This window comes from Cicer arietinum, chromosome 1 (genome assembly GCF_000331145.2).
Source record: "Cicer arietinum cultivar CDC Frontier isolate Library 1 chromosome 1, Cicar.CDCFrontier_v2.0, whole genome shotgun sequence".
In the NCBI taxonomy this organism is placed as follows: Eukaryota; Viridiplantae; Streptophyta; class Magnoliopsida; order Fabales; family Fabaceae; genus Cicer; species Cicer arietinum.
Window position 1 is genome coordinate 27,666,983 of NC_021160.2, and position 19,598 is coordinate 27,686,580.

Genomic DNA, 19,598 nt, shown 5'->3' on the forward strand with positions numbered 1-19,598 from the left:
CAAGGTATTTTGAAGTTATAATAAAGTTCTAAATGATAAATCAAGTTTCAATAGAAAAAAAGTATAAGAAAATGATATAGAAAAAAAAAACAAAAGAGTAAGAATAAGTGTATTATACACGTGGATTCCCTGTATGATCTCCTGTTGTTAGACACGGAGGGTGACTAATACGAAAAGGATCGGTGAAACTACCAACCTATACATAAATAATAAAGTGTTAGTTTAATGGAAGGGTTTTAGTTCAAATAAAAGAATATTAAAGATATAAATATACTAACCTCCGTCTGCAATCGCTTATTAATTTTTACGTAAGTGGAATTAACTGTTCCACCCTCTTAATTCGGGAATAGTTGTAAACTTTGGTAAGTAACTCATAGGTTGAATTTGATATCAAGCCATGAGACCACCAAAATTGACTCCTAGAGTTATAATCTGTATTAAACGGGGTTACCTATCTACAAATATCAAAAGAGAAATTAACGTTACTAGTATGAACTAGCATATTTCTTTTATAAAATACAATATAATATTATCGTATAAGAATTAATAAATTTATTTGTACTCACGGCTATTCCTTTTAAATGTATGTTGGTTTTGGTTTTTACAATGAGTTTTGCAAGTTGAGGTGCAAAGTGACCTGAAAACAAAAGCATTTGTTATCATCCAACTTAACTTCCAAAATAAACATATTAATCATATAACATTGAATAAAAATACTACATGCATAGCTTTTTTCAGTGATGAAGAACTTATTGTTTATGTACTGTGTAAATTTTGTGAACCATTGTTTCAAAAAAATAAGATTATTTCTTGTTGTAGATTACAAAGATAGTGCCAAACATAGCTAAAATTAATATAATCATATCAATTCAGACTAGAAGTGCATGTTTTGATGAGTACATGAGTTGTTTTGAAATTATGTTTTTTTTTAAATAATTAAGTGAATTACGTTGAAATTGTATTTTATATGAATCTAGTTTTACATTTACCTCTCTAAAATGAAATCTTATTTAAATAAAATGTAAAATTTTCAACTAAACACTTTATTTTAATCATTTATATTTAATGTAATCACTTATAAGTTCAACTTAACATTTAAGGAATTATTCACGTGCTTTGCACAAGAAAAAGTAAATATACCCGTCATTTCATCAGTCAAGTGGTAATAGAATGATTGGTTGATGGGGTATGAGAAGCCAACGCCGGCGGGTGATTCCAAATAAAGCATGTTGGCCTCAGTACGTTATCAAATTGGACAAAAACAATTTTAGAAATGCACAATAATGTTACTAAAATTCAACAAAATTAATTTTTCTAATTAGCTTTGTTCCAACCGTAGTCGTTCTTGACTAAAGCTTTGTCAGTTGGTTTAAAAAGACCATGCTCTTTGAAAGCTCCAAGTCCTACGGAAGAACAGTCCGACCCTTCAAAACCCACAACATATATTCTTAGATACATTAAATTTCAAAATATTTTTTTTAATTGAAGTGGTTGAATTCATATTACCTCCATATAGCCACATAACTATTGGTTTTGAAGTTCGCTGAACTTCTGCTTCAATAAAATAATAAAATAAAAATATTTTTTGTATTTTATCGACACAGATATAACAAGAGTATTGGTAGAATTTCACCTCTGGTTGATTAGATAAGTTAGTTATTTTGTCGTTGTTAGAATTTGAATAATAAGAGATGGAGAAGGGAGATGAAAGATGCAAAATATATAAAGAAAGTATTAGGGAAGAAATCATAAAACAAGTGTTTTTCATCTTGTACAAATAGAGAAGTGAAGAGATGTGATATTAATAATGTTTGAAAATAACAAACAAACAAAAAATAGAACGAATAAAGGTTAGAAGAAGAATGAGGAGTAGTGGTAGGAGTATGAGTAGTTGAAGGAGGAGGAGGAGGAGTAGTAGTAGTAGGAGGAGGAGGAGGGGGAGGAGGGGGAGGAGTAGGAGGAGGAGAAGTGGTAGGAGTAGTGGTAGGAGTAGTAGTAGGAGGAGGAGTAGAATGAATAAAGATTAGAAGAAGAATGAGGAGTAGTAGTAGTACGAGGAGGATGAGGAGGAGGAGAGGAGGAGGAGGATGATGAGTGGTAGTGGTAGTAGGAGGAGTATTTAGATATTTTAAACTTTCTATTAATAGAAAGAAAAAAATTTTAACTTATGCTTAAATTGAAAATGATTGAACCTACTACCATGACTGTGCCCAAACATTGGAAGAGAACCGTGAAACAAAGGTTATGATACATAGTATAAGAATAAAGTCAGGGTGGGCCATAATTAATTATTATATGCAAAACGAAGTGGCAAGTCAGTATCAAAATGGATGCAGAGAATCTCAAGCTTTCTCGAATTTCAAGTGTGGTCCTGTGAGTGAGTGAGTGGGATGTACATATGAATATGTATGTATGTTCTGACCTCGTGGCTCCATGAAATTTTAATTTGTAAGGTAAACACCACCCGTGAAGATTATAGCCAAAGTTTAATTAGCTTATTTTTGTTTTCAACAATAATGTTGCGATTCTTTTATATTTCTCAGAAAATAACATTAATTGAATTTAAGTTACCATTTTTTTAAGCCTAATAGAGAATTATATTTCTCAGAAAATAATATTAATTGAATTTAAGTTACCATTTTTTTAAGCCTAATAGAGAATATGGATAGTGATGATGGTTATTATTATTATTATTATTATTATTATTATTATTATTATTATTATTATTATTATTATACATAAATTGAATAATTTCAACATTGTTGAAAAACTATTATTTAGAATTGATAATCTCCAATAATGATGATGAAACAAATAATTAAGTGCATGTATATCCTCATATTTAATAATGATATTGTTTTTTATAAGCAAATGATATTAATGTTTAATTTTTATATATGTTATTATCTTTGAATTTGATACTAGAAATCAGCATGACGTGGAGTGAACTAGAATTTATTTCAAGAGGATAAATATATATGTATTCTCAATAAGATGAATTATTTTTACTTAATAAGCAGAAATTTAAAATCGACAATTTAGATACTCCCAACCTCTTTTTTTTTTTATCTTTTCACGTCAATAATATTCTTCAATATGTAATCAAAAGTAAATCTAATAAGTAGCCAGTGATGATATGAACACAAAAAGATTCTACACCATTTTAATGGGAATCAATAGCTTGTGCTGTCAATAATCAAATACACGTATTATTGTTAGGAATATATATGCTGTAGATAAAAAGAACCATCACAACCAATTTTTTAGTATTTCAATCTTAAATTTTAGTCATGTTGGGTTCGGATATATATATATATATATATATATATACACACAAAAAGCCAAAGGTTAAGAAATAAGCAAGCAGAACAAAAACAAAAAAGAAAAAAAAAATTTTAATGATTATAAAGTTTGTGTATATGAATAGAAAGAACAACGAAATAGATCATATTTGAGATCATGCATCTTTAATCTTTTCACGTCATTTTCGTTTTGGTTTTCCACTTACATGTCTAAAATCTTATCATTTAGCATAAAGCGTTGTATTCTGTGATAGTTTATTTATATATACATATTCTTCTTCCACTTCCTTAATTTCTTTTTATATTTCCAAAAATATAGTTTACTCAATAAACTTAAAAAAAATACCATAGCACCAAAAAATACTATATGTAACCACTGTCAAATAAAAAGGATTCTTGCTTCTGCTTCTTTATTATTTGAGTTGATTATTAGAGATGGTAATTAAGTATGTTTAGTTCATTCTGTATATAAACTTATACATTAAAAAGAATAAGTTACTTTATTGCCTGACAACGACACGTCTAAAGTGGATTATTGCGCCTACCTGTTAACAACGTAATTAACATGTCTGACTCAGCGTCTTTATTGAACTTGTTTGCCATGTGCCTTACATTTGAAATTAAAACAAACTGAAATAACAACACAATAATTTTTTAATCTTTCTCAGGCACAACTTTAATAGGAGTTATTTCAGTGGAGAGGGCCTGGGGATGGAGATAAGACGGAGAGAGAGATAGTGGAAGTGAAAGTGAAAGTGAAAGTGATGGATGCACTTTCATTTGATATAATACTCACTGCCTCCGTGGGTCCCCTCTTTTTCCACTGTTCACATCCTCATAACTAATGATTTTTTAAATATATAATATTATTATTGTTAATTTCATTAGAAAAGAAATATATTTCATAAATCCATTAATTTCATTAGAAAAGAAATATAATTTATTAATTTGATTATAAATTCAAAGTATAATAATAATTAATTAATTAATTACTGATTATGATGTATGATATAAGAATTGATACTTATTTATTAAGACTCGTCCATCAATGTAAATATGAGAATATAATTGATTATTAGTTTATCAATGATAATAATAAGGCTTAATTGCACTTTTGGTCCCCCTATTATAGGTGAAAATTGAAAGTAGTCCCCCCATTTTGTTTCTCCTCAGTTTTAGTCCCCAAACAGAATTTGAGTCCAAATCATGATTAGTTGTCATTTTTTTAATGACGTGTCAATAAAAAGCTGATGTGGCAGACGCATACGTGGAATAAACTTATTATTATATTATTTGTGATTAAAAAATATAATTTATATTTTTAAAAATCATTATTATAATTGTTAAAAATCATTATTACAAATAAAATTTATTTGTTAAAATTAAATTAAAAGAAAAAACACCTAAAATCAAAAATCCTAAACAAATCAAAATCAAAAGGATTCACTCATGAACCCTAAAATCATGAACCCTAAAATCATTCTGAACCCTAAAATCATGAAGCAAGACACGCTTTTTCAGCTGCACATGTTATGTACATTCGATCTCTTCGTTCAACTGGTTCAGCTTTGTTTCACTTTGCAAACGCTGAAAAAACCACTCATCTTAACCACCATCTTCCTCCTGACCCTCAGCCCATTCTTCCGCCGCGAGCTCCGTCGCCAATGCCGCCGCCTCCTCCACCGCCGATGAGTCCGAGTATCAGTTCTTACACATGGACTTCCGGGACGGCTTCCCCGGCTCTTCCACCGCCACCGCCGCCACCCCCACCGCCGCCGCCGGTGATTTCTTCCGGTTGGGATTTCTGGGATCCTTTCATGCAGCAACCGCCGCCGCCTCCTTCGCCGAGGTCAGCGACGGAGGAAGAGTGGGAAGCCACTACTACTACTGGTTCTGAGGTGGTGGTGATGGCCGGTGGTGCGGCGGCGAGTATGGCGACTCCGGCGTCTGGTGTAGTGGGGTATTCTAAAGAGACACCAAGTGAGCTTGCAATGGTGGTTTCAAGGAACAGTAAAGATCTTGTTGAAGTTATCAAAGAGCTTGATGATTACTTTCTTAAAGCTGCTGATGCTGGTTCTCATGTTTCATTTCTGTTACAAGTTCCAAGTTCTGGTTTTTTTGTTCATAGTAAAGCAAGTAAGTTTTACATGCATGTCATTATTTTTGGGTTTTATATTTTAGTGTGTTAGCTTATTTGAGAATGATTTTAGGGTTCATGATTTTAGGGTTCATGAGTGAATCCATTTGATTTTGATTTTAGGTGTTTTTTCTTTTAATTTAACTTTAACAAATAAATTTTATTTGTAATAATTATTTTTAACAATTATAATAATGATTTTTAAAAATATAAATTATATTTTTTAATCACAAATAATATAATAATAAGTTTATTCCACGTATGCGTCTGCCACGTCATTAAAAAATGACAACTCATCATGATTTGGACTCAAATTCTGTTGGGGGACTAAAACTGAGGAGAAACAAAATGGAGGGACTACTTTCAATTTTCACCTATAATAGGGGGACCAAAAGTGCAATTAAGCCTAATAATAATAACTCCTTTCATAAAAAATGATAATAAAAATTCCCCTAAAAAATGAAAATAATAATTAATGTACTCAAATTAGTTTTCAAAAGGACGATCCAGAAAATTATTTTTGTTATAACACAGATGAAATTTTTAAAGTTTGAGAAAAGTTACTAGCAATAATAATAATTAAATCAACAAATTGCCATTGGTAGATTCTTTTTACTCAATTGATTGAGAGGGTTGTCATTGGCAAAATTGGATTTGTTTGATTCAGTTTTTTGTATTTAAAAATTGAAAAACTTTAAAAGTTGTTTGATTATAATGTTTTGTCAAATTATTTTATAAATTTTTTTCAATTTATTTGTTTTTAAAAGCAAATAATCAAATCACTCTAAACATGTTTTCATTTCAGTTTTTCCTTTTTTCATTCAAACAAATTTTTTTGAAAATATGCAGAACTGTAATAACATATTCTTTTCTTGTTGTAGACATAACTAACATGTACAAAAAAATTTTTTTTGGAAAAACGCGTACAAGCTTTTAACAATTTGATAGCTAGTGTCAAACGTATGAACAAATTAGGGTTTTTTATATAAATATTCTCTTTTTAAATTTTTAATACTAGATTGTTCCACTTCCAAAAAATAATATCAGATTGTCCTACTTTTTAGCTTCAGTTGCAAGTCACAACCTGGGGATGCGACTTCCCGAAGAAAAAAAATTTGAACTTCACTAGATGGTCGCATTCTGGGGATGCCACCTCCTACTTGCCTTAATTTTTTTTTTGTTGAATTTTGTTATTATATTTTTGGGTATATTATATTGGATATATTATATTTATTATTTTAAATATTTTAAAAATAATTAAGTTAATAATATTATATAACTTTTAATAATTATTATAATAATAATAATAATTTTAATCATAATAATAAAAAGAAAATTCTATTAATAAAATAAAAATAATTTTATTATTTAATATATTCAATAATGTATTTTAATATTATATATTCTTTGGTTGTTAAATTTTGTTATTTATTATTGGGTATATTATATTTATTATTATTAAATATTTTAAAAATAAATATAACATTAAAAAATACAAAATATTGTTATAAATAATTAAATTAATTAATTTAATAATATTATATAACTTTTAATAATTATTATAATAAAAAAAAGAATAATAATAATAATAAAAAGAAAATTCTATTAATAAAATAAAATAAAAATACATTAAATTAAAAGAAAAAATACATTAAAAAAAAGAAAAAAATACTACAAATAAAAAAAATACATCAAATAAAAATTAATTATTGTCATCTAAATAACCTCCAGTTCCACATCTACGCCGTCGTCGAACTCGTCTAGCCCTTTGAACAACTTGAGGTTGTTGTGGTTGATCCTCGATGTAATCTATTTGTGGATTAGAACCACTACCACCTGCTTCCGTATAATTTTGAGTTTCGACATTATACATAGAATCAAAAGCCGCATAAGCCGACTCAGGAGTTGTGCAATGAGTACCAAGCAAATTATAGAAAATTCTTCTCTCGGTCGGATTAATGGGAGTGGGTATTGTTGGCACTGAAGGAACGTAGTATTAAGTCGGTATATCTGCAGCTTCATGAAAATGTTGTGGTGATGATAAAGACGGTGTTTGGTGCATGATATTTTGTTGTGGGATTGATTGAGGCATAGAGTGAACATCAGGATATGTTGAAGGTTGCAAACGTGGATCGCGCATGTATCTTTCCACAGATATGTATAATTTAGTGTGATGCGTGAACCAATTCATATATTCGTTAGTGTGGCGTAAAACACCTTCGACGTACTGACCTTGCAATATGTAATTCTGACGTTCATTCCAATGTTGAATCTCATATTTCCAAACCACACTCCAATTATCATCAATGCCACGTCTCATGTCGATCTCATGGTAGAGCGTCATATCTGTTGGAGGTTGCGGAATTTGTTGATGAAAGCCGAACTGAAGCGCGACTCTATCTGCATGATGTTTTTCGACAATATGATAGCAGTGCATATAGGTACATGCAGCCCAAGTGTTGATCTTGTTCGGGTACCTCGTGTTGGAATCCGAGATACGGTCTCCAACGAAACTGGATGTTAAAAAAACAGGCTAAAGTGAATATTAAGAGATATAAATAAAATTTAAAAGTGCAACTACATGAGAAAACCATCATATGATCGATTGTATTCCGGTATCCTTCTATATCGTTGTGAGGAACTTTACTGAAATTTAAACCCCCAAAATTAAATCTGTCGAATATATAAAAAATAAAAATATAATAAAATTAGTAATACGAATACGGTAAATAATAAGTTTTAAAAAATAAAAAATATATAAAAATTATGTGCAATAGTTACGTTTGTGCAAGTGGAAATATCCATGCACTTGGTGCATCTGGAGCAACACAACTCATACCATGCCCAATTTTGCAACAACAATGCACATCCTCCCATCGATATTACGTTGGGTTTCGTAGCAAGACATAATTTTCTATAGAGTGTTGCTAAAATTGCCGAACCCCAACTATGGTGGGATGCTTTATTTAAATCGCCCAAGAGTGAAAGATATTTTAAATGTACACGATTATTGGATTTGTCTGGCATCAACAATCCTCCAATCGTACGTAATATATAGGCTCGACATGATGCTTATTTTTCTAATTCGGATGCGTTTTCACCGACATTATCAAAAGTATCTTTGAGCCATTTTAATTTAATAGAATTACCTTTTGTTGCTCCTTCGGGTGGGATAACTCCTAAATATTATTGACAAACATCTTTAACGTTCACAAAATTTGAACCGCTAATAGGAATACCAGACACATTTAATCCTAAAATATAATATACGTCTTCTAAAGTTATTGTGCACTCACCTACCGGGAGATGAAAAGTATGAGTTTCTGGTCTGCACCTTTCAACCATAGCAGTAATCAAACCGACATCGACCTTGTAGTTTCCTAGTTTGATCACTTCACCAAATCCAGCTTGTTGCAAATACGGTAATATGACTTGGTTCGGTTTTTTATTGGCATGACCATGACATTTTAGTTTATCCTTCGATGGATTCTAAAATTAATAATATAAAATATAAAATTAACAATATATAAATTAATAATATATAAAATATTCTATATATAAGACATTAATATAAAATATCAATGAGGAAGAATTAGGTGATTATAGTGAAGATGATGAAACATACTTCGATGAATCATCTGGTGATTCTGACGATGATGATGTTGATGAAAATATGGAAGCAGAAGATCAACTTATCCCACCTGTATTCGATCCACAATTCCATATGAAGAACATCAATCTATCCACCGCAAACCAACCAACTGAATTTGATCACATGTTCATTGACGAAGTCCCAAATTTAGATGGAACTCTTGAAGTTGGAATGAAGTTTCAGAACAAGGATGAATGTGTACATGCAATCAAGCGTTACCATCTAAAACAATCATTGAACTTTGTGGTGCAAAAATCAGATCTAGAAAGGTACGTTATTATTTGTTCACATCCAAATTGTTTGTTTAGATGTAGAGCTTCAAAACGCAAAAAAAATGAATTGTGGGTGATTGGGAAATTGAATGATCATACATGCACAAATTCTGCACTATCACAAGATCATACAAAGCTTAATTCTAACATGATATGTGCAAGTATAATGCAAGTTATGAGGGTGGACCCTTCAATCAAAGTGAAGGTCATTATTGCTCAGATTCAGGCTTTGTATAACTACACAATTAGTTATAGAAAGGCTTGGTTGAGAAAAAAATAAGGCAATCGAACAAATTTATGACAATTGGGAAGAGTCTTACAATCAACTTCTACGATGGTTATTAGTTATGCAAACGTTTGCTCCAGGAACCATTATTAAAATGGAAACAATCCCAACTTATAATGAACATGGTTTGATAAATGGGATGACAATCTTTCATAGACTATTTTGGGCTTACGTTCCATGCATATCTGCGTTTAAATTTTGCAAACCAATTGTACAAGTTGATGGAACTTGGTTATACGACAAGTATAAGAGAACTCTATTGGTAGCAGTTGCACAGGATGGGAACGACAATATCATTCCAATTGCTTATGCTCTTGTGAATGTGAGACAAAAGAGACTTGGAGTTTCTTTTTGAGAAATTTGAGATCACACGTCACTCGACAAGCCAACATTTGTTTGATTTCAGATAGACAAGAATCTATCAAAAGTGCTTACAATAATCACAATAATGGGTGGCAACATCCTCCGTCAAAGCATGTGTTTTGCGTTCGACATATTTCACAAAATTTTTCAAGGGAATTTAAGGATAATGCTTTGAAGAACAAGGTTATTTCTATGGGTAATAATTTAATTCTTACTTCTTATCATTAATTAAAAATTAAATTATGAAGTTTTATAATTAGTGTAATAATGCATTGTCTGCTGTTTCAATACAGGTTACTCAATCAATGAGTCTACATATCGATACTACCGCAGAGAAATTGGCATCGTAAACCCAGAAGCTTTGAAATGGTTAGACAATATACCATGACAAGATTGGATTCAAGCATTTGATGGAGGTAGCCGTTGGGGTCAGATGACCACCAACCTTGTGGAGTCGATGAACGCAGTATTAAAAGAACCACGCAACCTTCCCATCACTGCTTTGGTCCAATCAACATATTATAAAACAGGTACACTATTTCCAACCATGGCAAAACAACACGCATCAATTTTAGCTTCTGGTCAGATATACACAGAAAAATGCATGACTTTTATGAAATCGGAAATACGTAAATCAAATAGTCATAGAGTCGATAGTTTTGATCGAAGCAACCACACTTTCATGGTCCACGAGACAGTAGTTCCAAAAGAAGGGCGACCAATTGGTCATTTCAGTATAAATCTTCCCAACAAGTGGTGCGATTGTGGAAAATATCAAGCTAAACATATGCCTTGTTCACATGTGATAGCAGCATGTTCTAGCATCAAATATGATTATTGGAGCCTTATATCCGAAGTGTACAAGGTGGAAACAGTACTTAAAGTCTACAGTGAAGCGTTCCAACCGATACCAAACGAAGGATATTGGCCACAATATGAAGGTGTTAAGGTGTGTCACAATCCACTAATGCGAAGAGTCAAGAAAGGTCGCCCAAAGACCAAGCGCATTAGAACAGAAATGGACACTACGGATAGAGTCCCAAGAAAGTGCGGATTATGTCGGGTATCTGGTCATACTAAGAAACATTGTCCAAACGCTGCTGGCACATCTACTCAAAATTGATGTATTTTTTTTCTTTTAATTTAATGTAATTTTATTTTAATGTATTAATATAATTTTCTTATTATTAATATTAAAATTATTATTATTATTATTATTATTAAAATTATTATTTTTAATGTATTTATGCTTATATGTTAATGTATTTTTATTTTATTTTATTAATAGAATTTTCTTTTTATTATTATTAAAATTATTATTATTATTTTTAATATTATAATAATTATTAAAAGTTATATAATATTATTAACTTAATTATTTTTATTATTTATAATAATATTTTGTATTTTTTAATGTTATAATTATTTTTAAAATATTTAATAATAATAAATATGATATATCTAATATAATATACCCAAAAATATAATAACAAATTCAACAGAAAAAAAAATTTTAAGGCAAGTAGGAGGTCGTATCCCCAAGATGCGACCATCTAGTGAAGTTCAAATTTTTTTCCTTCAGGAAGTCGCATCCCCAGGTTGCGACTTGCAACTGGGGATAAAAAGTAGGACAATCTGATATTATTTTTTGAAAGTAGGGTAATCTAGTATTAAAAATTTAAAAATGAGATATTTATATAAAAAACCCAACAAATTACCATCAAACATCCATTGCAGTAAAATATTTAGTACTCTCACTTAAAAAAAAAAACATATAAAAAATATTAAACGTATTCTTGGTAAAAAAATATTATAAATATGTCGTGCTTTGCACCATAAATATCGTTGATAAAAACATATGGTGAATTTCTTATTATCTTTATCATTAAATATAATAAATAAAAATGGAAATGTGTTAACACATTTTATATTATACTAAGATTATCGGAGTTAATAATTTGCAATATTAAAATTAAGAATTAAATTTATATTTGGCCCTTATAAAATTTCAACCTTTTAATTTTAGTATTTAGAAAATAAAAATATAATTTTTAGTCCCTGCAAAATTATTATGTATGCAATTTTAGTCTTTGTTGTTAAGGAAACATATTTTTTTAATGAATTTTTTTCATACATTTTATGACATTATAAAAAGAATCCACAAAAAATAAGCTCAAAAATCAACTTCTTAGGTTCATATTTTCATTGCTTTTATTTTGATATTTTAAGTTTAAAAGATTTCATATTTAATTTATCTAAAGTTAAAAAAAATCTAAATTTTTGTGGAGGATATTTTCAAAATGTTATAAATATGATTGCAAAAAATTATTTAAAAATTTTATCATTAAAGGACAATTAAACATATTTTATTTCAGTAATATCAAAATTTTAAAGAAACTAAAAATATATTTAACCCTAAAATTAAAGTAGAATACTAATAAACAAAATATATTTTAAGTGTATTTGCTTTTTTTTTTTTTTTTATGTTTTAGAATATATTTTTGAAATAAATTTACCAAACAAGTTTTTTCCTTTTCCCTTCTTCAAAATAGTTTTCAAAATTGATAATATCAAACAATTTTTTATTTTGTTTTCTTTTTAAAATTAGTTTTCAAAATTTGAATTATAAAAGAGTATTTAAAAACTAAAGACGAAAAATAAATCAAACAGGGATATCACATTTTCACCTATAATAAATTTCCAAATATGCAAGAAAAACATATAATTATAAATAATTTAATAATAACGTTAATATTTAGATTACAATTATTTTTCTTAAATAAAATAGGGGTATATTATTGTGTTAAACATTCAATGATACTTTTAAGAAGTCTTTTAAATTTTAGATCAAGTAACAAAATTGTCAATATTAGTTTTGACGTCTTATCTAAAATTCAAACATGAAATCTCATAATTGTATATGAATTTATAGTAGTATTTACTATTTTTTCTTCATATTAACAAAAAATTAAGAGCAAAGTGAATGTAACTTCAAGAGAAAGAATGGTCTTTCAATCTAATTGGAATTATTCTCTACCTATTTTTAGTGTTGGATAAAGAACCTATTTTTTAGTGTTGGATAAAGAATAACGAAAAGAAAGATTTTGTTTTCTTTCTTTTTTTAAAAAGGTGCATTTATTAAGGGATTCTAACGAAGGAGATTAAATATTTCTTTTTTGTTTGATTTACAATATAATAAACACATATTACATTTTATTTGTAGACAAGCTAATTGTAAAATGAAAGTTAGATATTTGAATTTGAATAATTGTTGTGTAATCTCAAAGTTTTAAAAAATCAAATTTAACAAATGATATGTTGTTTTTTTAACAGCTAATATTAGTATTGAATTCTTTAACTTCTCTTATTCTTATTCTCTATGCAACTCTCCCCAACCAATAAAGACAAATATATATATATATATATATATATATATATATATATATATATATATATAAATACAACTCGTGGTCACTTAAGTTAATTTTAATTAGCGTTTTAGTCTTTTATCTTCTGTTTTTTCTTCTCGATTTGGTTCTTTATTTTAATTTTGAGTGACAATTTGATCTGTTATGTTTTAAAATGTCAACAACGTTATCCTTTTTTTTCTTTTTTGCAAAAATTCACCAAAAATTTCAAGCAAAACCCATAAAATTAATTATCATCCTTAATATAATGTAAATTTCATCACATTCATAACTTAAATCTTTAAATAAACTCATATTTTCATCTCTAACAATATCAAATAAAGAATGAAAATATGAGTTTATTTGAAGATTAAAGTTACGAATTTGATGAAATTTGTATTATATTGAAAAATATAATTAATTTTATGGATTTTGTTTGAAAATTTTGATAAATTTTGTAAATAAAAGAATAACATATATATAGTTGGCTTTATTTGTTGTGTAAACTTAATGTTTTAAAAAAATCAAATTTAACAAATGATATATGGTTTTTTTAACAACTAATATTAGTATCATTAGTATTATGATTGAATTCTTTAACTTCTCTTATTCTCCGTGCGACTCCACCCAACCAATAAAGCCAAATATATATATAATATATATATATATCATTTGTGGTCACTTAATTTAATTTCAGTTAACGTTTTAGTCATTTATTTATTTTTCGATTTGGTTCTTTAATTTTAATTTTGAATAACAATTTGATCTGTTATGTTTTAAAATGCCAACAATGTTATTATTATTATTATTATTTTTGCAAAAATTCAAAAAATTTATCAAAAATTTTAAACAAAACCCATAAAATTAATTATCATCCTCAATATAATGCAAATTTCATCAAATTCATAACTTAAATTTTTAAATAAACTCATATTTTCATCTCTAACAACATCAAATAAATAATAAAACATAAGTAACTTATATAAAAATAATTTGTGTCTGTTGAGATATGCACATTTTCGTTTCACTTGAAAAACATAAATTACACTAAATTTTAAAAGAGCAGTTGTACTATACATACATTTGCTATTATAATATGCAAATGCTAAGTCTTGCAGTATTTTCATCAACGACATTAAATTTACACGAGTGGTCCAAAAATGTATGTTACAAAAAACTAATATAAGGTCACACAAATCACAGTAGCACCATAGTATCTTCTCATAATTATTGTATATGTTAATTATATTTATTCTTAAATTGCATTTGAATTTCAATAATGTTGTATTTGTAACCTATTATTTAACTGATGTTTCAAAAATTAAATCAAAGATCCAATCAGTATGACGTTCGGATCATCGTTCAACCAGATAATTAATATATTAACATAAAAATAAATAAAATATGACACTTATATAAGTCTTAATTTCTTTTTCTGCTTTTTTGTCGATATATATTTAATTCAATTTGACGTCAGTGTGTTATTTAAAATATATTTTTGTCTAAATAATATATATATATATAACTTCACTGCATGTGTTTCTTCTCACAAATTTAGAAATAATTTTTCCATAACTCTCACATTTCAATCAAATTCTAACTGAGTATTGGATTCCTCGTATCAAAAATAAGCAAATCCATTGTTTTTTGTATAATACTTATAAAGTGTAACAAATTTTTAAGATAGGACTGCAGCATTTAATGATTAAGAGTAAAACATGGGGCTGAAAAACTAATAGGGAGGCGCATACGGCTCTGCTTAGATTTTTTTTTTATTTAATTGTTTTTATTATGATTTTTGTTATTTTTATTAGTTTATTATTATTTATTTATTTTTGTTATTGTTAGGCTATAAATGTAATGTGAAGACTGATATAAACGTGTTTCTTTTAAGACACCAATTTAAAATATGTTGGCTTTTACTAAATTAATTTTTTTTATAAAGTGTTTTTGTCCTATTCTTAGATGTTCTTAGATGTAAATAATTAGTGAATTTGAGATAAACAATGTTGAATTTTGCTTCAGTTTTGTGTTTGTCTTGGAAATGGTCCAAGTGGAGCTAAGTGATTAATGTGTTTATTTGTATGAAAGTTTGTTTTAAATATGGCTATTGGTTTGTATTTATTTGGGTTGGATTCATGATGCTCATTATTAGAAAAATTCATTTTAGCTGTCAAATTTAGCGTCGGTACCGACTCCGACGCTAGTTAGTGTCGGTGTAGCGTCGGTCTAGCAGACGCTAAAGTACCAAATTTTGTTTTTAACTTTTTTACAAATATAGCGTCGGCTTGGCTGACACTATGTAAAATAGGGCAGGCGCTAGTTTACTTTTTTAATATTTAATTTTAATATGTAGCGTCGGAGAGGCTGACGCTAAGATTATGATTTTATAAATTTAATTTTTTTAATATTATTTGAAAATTAATATTATACTTTCTAAAAACTTATCACCTTCATCTCAGAACTCTCACTTCATCATCAACACTCATCCCTCATGTTTTTCCTTTAACCCTAAATTTTTTACCCATCACCCACTCTCAACTCTCTCAATGCCGTGAAGCTCATCCTCTCGCCCACTCTGTATTCATTGTGAAGCTAACCCTAACATTTGAACCTATCACCCACTCTGTATTCACCGTGAAGCTCAGTCTCTCGCGGCCGCATCACGTCACTCACTCTCGTGCATGTCACACAGTTTGAACCCTAGCTCTCAAACCTGTCACCCTCTCGAACCCGTCACCCACTCTGTCCTTACCGTCAAGGTCAACCTGTAACATCCCAAATCAAAGGATTATAAATAATAAGAATTTTAAAATATTCTAAATTATAGATTATTATGATTATATTATTATTATTGTTATTATTATTATTATTATAGTTATTATTATTATTATTATTATTATTATTATTATTATTATTATTATTATTATTTCAACAACTAATTTGCTTAAAATAAGGTAACATTAGTAAGTTGTTTGTTTGAGACTGTAATAATAGGAAGTTTGTTTTGTTTCTTAACGGTTTATGTGAAATAGATAATAACAAACAAGCTATTATAACAAAATTTTGCTACATAATTATCTATTATTAAGGAGTCCAGCAAAATCAAACAAACAATCCTATATGAATTCAATATGTATTCGTTTTATTTGTAACAATCAAGAGTTTAGTGGGGCAAATATAGGATACCTGGTGAAACTGTCTTATAAATATTTAATTATAAATAGATACAAAGAAGAAAATAAAAAACTCAATAGAGACAACTATATAGGCCACCATAAAGAGGAGCGAAAGTATGATTGTGTTTGCAGTAGCAGCGGTTAGTAACGATTAACACATACGAATCTTTGTATTAAAGAACGCTTCAAGAGGTGAGTAATCACACCCTTTAAACTTTCATGGTACATTTATTTTGGAAATTTAGAATAGAAAAAGAGTTAGATATTCTTAACGGTACTTTCTTATAAAAATATATTTTGTCAAAAATTCAATTCTATTAAAATTGGGATTTTATGAACTGTAATAATAGATTATGAATTGATTTATATACTATTGTTTGTTGAATTACCGTTTTTATGATTGTTTGAATATATATTCTTTAAAAAGATTGTTTTATTATATTTTCTTGAATGATTGTTGTTATTATATATTCAACTGAAATATTATATTATAAATATCATTTTACGAATATAATTGTTAAAATATGAATTATTTGGATTGCATGTGTTTGAGAGATATATATTCTTTAAAAAGATTGTTTTATTATATTTTCTTGAATGATCATTGTTATTATATATTCAAATGAAATATTATATTATAAATATCATTTTACGAATATAATTGTTAAAATATGAATTATTTGGATTGCATGTGTTTGAGAGATATATATTCTTTAAAAAGATTGTTTTATTATATTTTCTTGAATGATCATTGTTATTATATATTCAAATGAAATATTATATTATAAATATCATTTTACGAATATAATTGTTAAAATATGAATTATTTGGATTGCATGTGTTTGAGAGATATATATCCTTTAACAAGACTATGTTAGTATATTTTCTTGAATGATCATTGTTATCATATATTGAAATGAAATAGTAGATTACAAATATGATTTTTCAAACATAGTTGTTGAAATATGAATTATTTGGATTGCATGTGTTTGAGAGATATATATTCTTTAAAAAGATTGTTTTATTATATTTTCTTGAATGATCATTGTTATTATATATTCAAATGAAATATTATGTCGTAAATATGATTTTGCGAATATGATTATTAAAATTATGAATGATTTTGATTGTGTGTGCTGGAGATGGGTCTTGTACCCCACCTATTGATGAGCTTTAAACTTCACAAAGAGATGAGGTTTAAACTCCAGCTGGATGAGTTTTAAACTTCACAAAGAGGTGAGGTTTAAACTCCACATGGATGGGTCTTGGACCCCACATATTGATGGGTTTTAAACTTCACAAAGAGATGAGGTTTAAACTCCACCTATAGATGAGTATTAAACTTCACAAAGAGATGAGGTTCAAACTCCACATAGATGAGTATTAATCTTCACAAAGAGATGAGGTTTAAAGTCCACACATATAGATGAGTATTAAACTTCACAAAGAGATGAGGTTTAAACTCCACACATATAGATGAGTATTAAACTTCACAAAGAGATGAGGTTTAAACTCCACATGGACAAGTATTAAACTTCACAAAGAGATGAGGTTTAAACTCCACATGGACAAGTATTAAACTTCACAAAGAGATGATGTTTAAACTCCACACATATAGATGAGTATTAAACTTCACAAAGAGATGAGGTTTAAACTCCACATGGATGAGTATTAAACTTCACAAAGAGATGAGGTTTAAACTCTACACATATAAATGAGTATTAAACTTAACAAAGAGATGAGGTTGAAACTCCACACATATAGATGAGTATTAAACTTCACAGAGAGATGAGGTTTAAACTCCACACATATAGATGAGTATTAAATTTCACAAAGAGATGAGGTTGAAACTCCACATGGATGAGTATTAAACTTCACAGAGAGATGAGGTTTAAACTCCACACGGATGAGTCTTGTACCCCACATATGGATGAGTATTAAACTTCACAAAGAGATGATGTTTAAACTCCACACGGATGAGTCTTGTACCCTATACATACATGAGTTTTAAACTCCACACAGATGGGTCTTGTACCCCACACTGGATGAGCTGGTGCTCCATATGATTAGATAATACTCACTTCGCATAAGTAGTATATCTCCATCATTCAATTGATTGATTATTTTCTGTAGAATAATTGTGTATATTGGAATTATCTGATTATGATAGATGTGGATTATCGTTAATTTAATTGATGAGTTTTTTTTTATTAATTATTGGAAGTAGTTGGTTATTATAGAGAAATCTTAGTTATATCATTAATAGTTCTAAAGAATATTTTTGGATGAAGGCGGGTGCCATGATCGACTTTTTTTCCGGTTACTGCTCCGGCTGAGAACAATACTTGTTTTAAAATTGTGTGTATTATTCACTGGGATTTAGTATCTCATTAAAGTGTTGTTGTCATATACTGATACCGTTGGGGATGTCGAGAGTTGAGAAGTCCTACCTCCCTTGAGAAGAGAGACTTCCTTCAATTAGGTTAGTAGATCAAAAATAAGTAGACATAGTGTCTATCGTACTTTCTTTCGGGATTAGATATTATTTGCCCAATTTTGGATATTTTAAATATTAAAGATTTTTCAGTTGTAAGGATTTATTTTGAGATTTCATAACATTACTTCTTTCGAACAATTCATTATTTATTACAGTACCTTATTCTCTTATATAACTTTGAATTTTTTTCCATTATTACCTCAATTTTTATACCCACGTAACTAGGCGTTACATTTTTGGTATCAGAGCCAGTTCGAACCTAGATCGGACTGTCGTGTGAGTTTACTTTACTTTATTATTAATTTTTATATAAAAAAAAATCAAAACTTGGGCTTATAGGATTTGTCGTTATAGTCATACATTTTGTTTGCTAATATATTGGGCTTGGTCAACCGAATGCTTGATTGGTGGTGAGCATATTTATGACGGGTAACAAGCGAGGTACGAATGACGCACTTGCTAAGACTCTCTGCTTGATAGCGACAACCATAGAGAATAGACGA

The 19,598-nt window shown here is 28.5% G+C and overlaps 1 protein-coding gene and 1 long non-coding RNA gene across 5 annotated transcripts in view; one reads left to right on the plus strand and one right to left on the minus strand.

Moving 5' to 3' along the window:
- LOC101515742 (uncharacterized) overlaps window positions 1-2,218 on the minus strand; it is a 4,220-nt gene extending 2,002 nt beyond the window's left edge. For 3 of the 4 annotated variants that reach the window (XR_001144703.3, XR_012161808.1, XR_001144701.3), the window contains exons 1-5: window positions 1,507-2,217; window positions 1,141-1,424; window positions 567-637; window positions 279-455; window positions 119-196 (exon numbers count right to left, since the gene is read on the minus strand). This is a non-coding gene — a long non-coding RNA (uncharacterized lncRNA). Of the gene's footprint in view, window positions 1-118; window positions 197-278; window positions 456-566; window positions 638-1,140; window positions 1,425-1,506 lie in introns of all 4 variants that reach the window. The other variant, XR_001144702.3, reaches the window with a different exon arrangement.
- Window positions 2,219-10,559: 8,341 nt separating this feature from the next.
- Window positions 10,560-11,135, plus strand: LOC101492281 (uncharacterized). The gene has a single exon (XM_004513479.3). The coding sequence runs from the start codon at window positions 10,560-10,562 to the stop codon at window positions 11,133-11,135; it is 576 nt and encodes a 191-aa protein (XP_004513536.3).
- The last annotated feature ends 8,463 nt before the right edge of the window (window positions 11,136-19,598 follow it).

What these genes read in the sequence shown, in the direction of transcription:
- LOC101492281 (XM_004513479.3), top strand. Translation starts at nt 10,560, where the DNA reads ATGGCAAAACAACACGCATCAATTTTAGCTTCTGGTCAGATATACACA.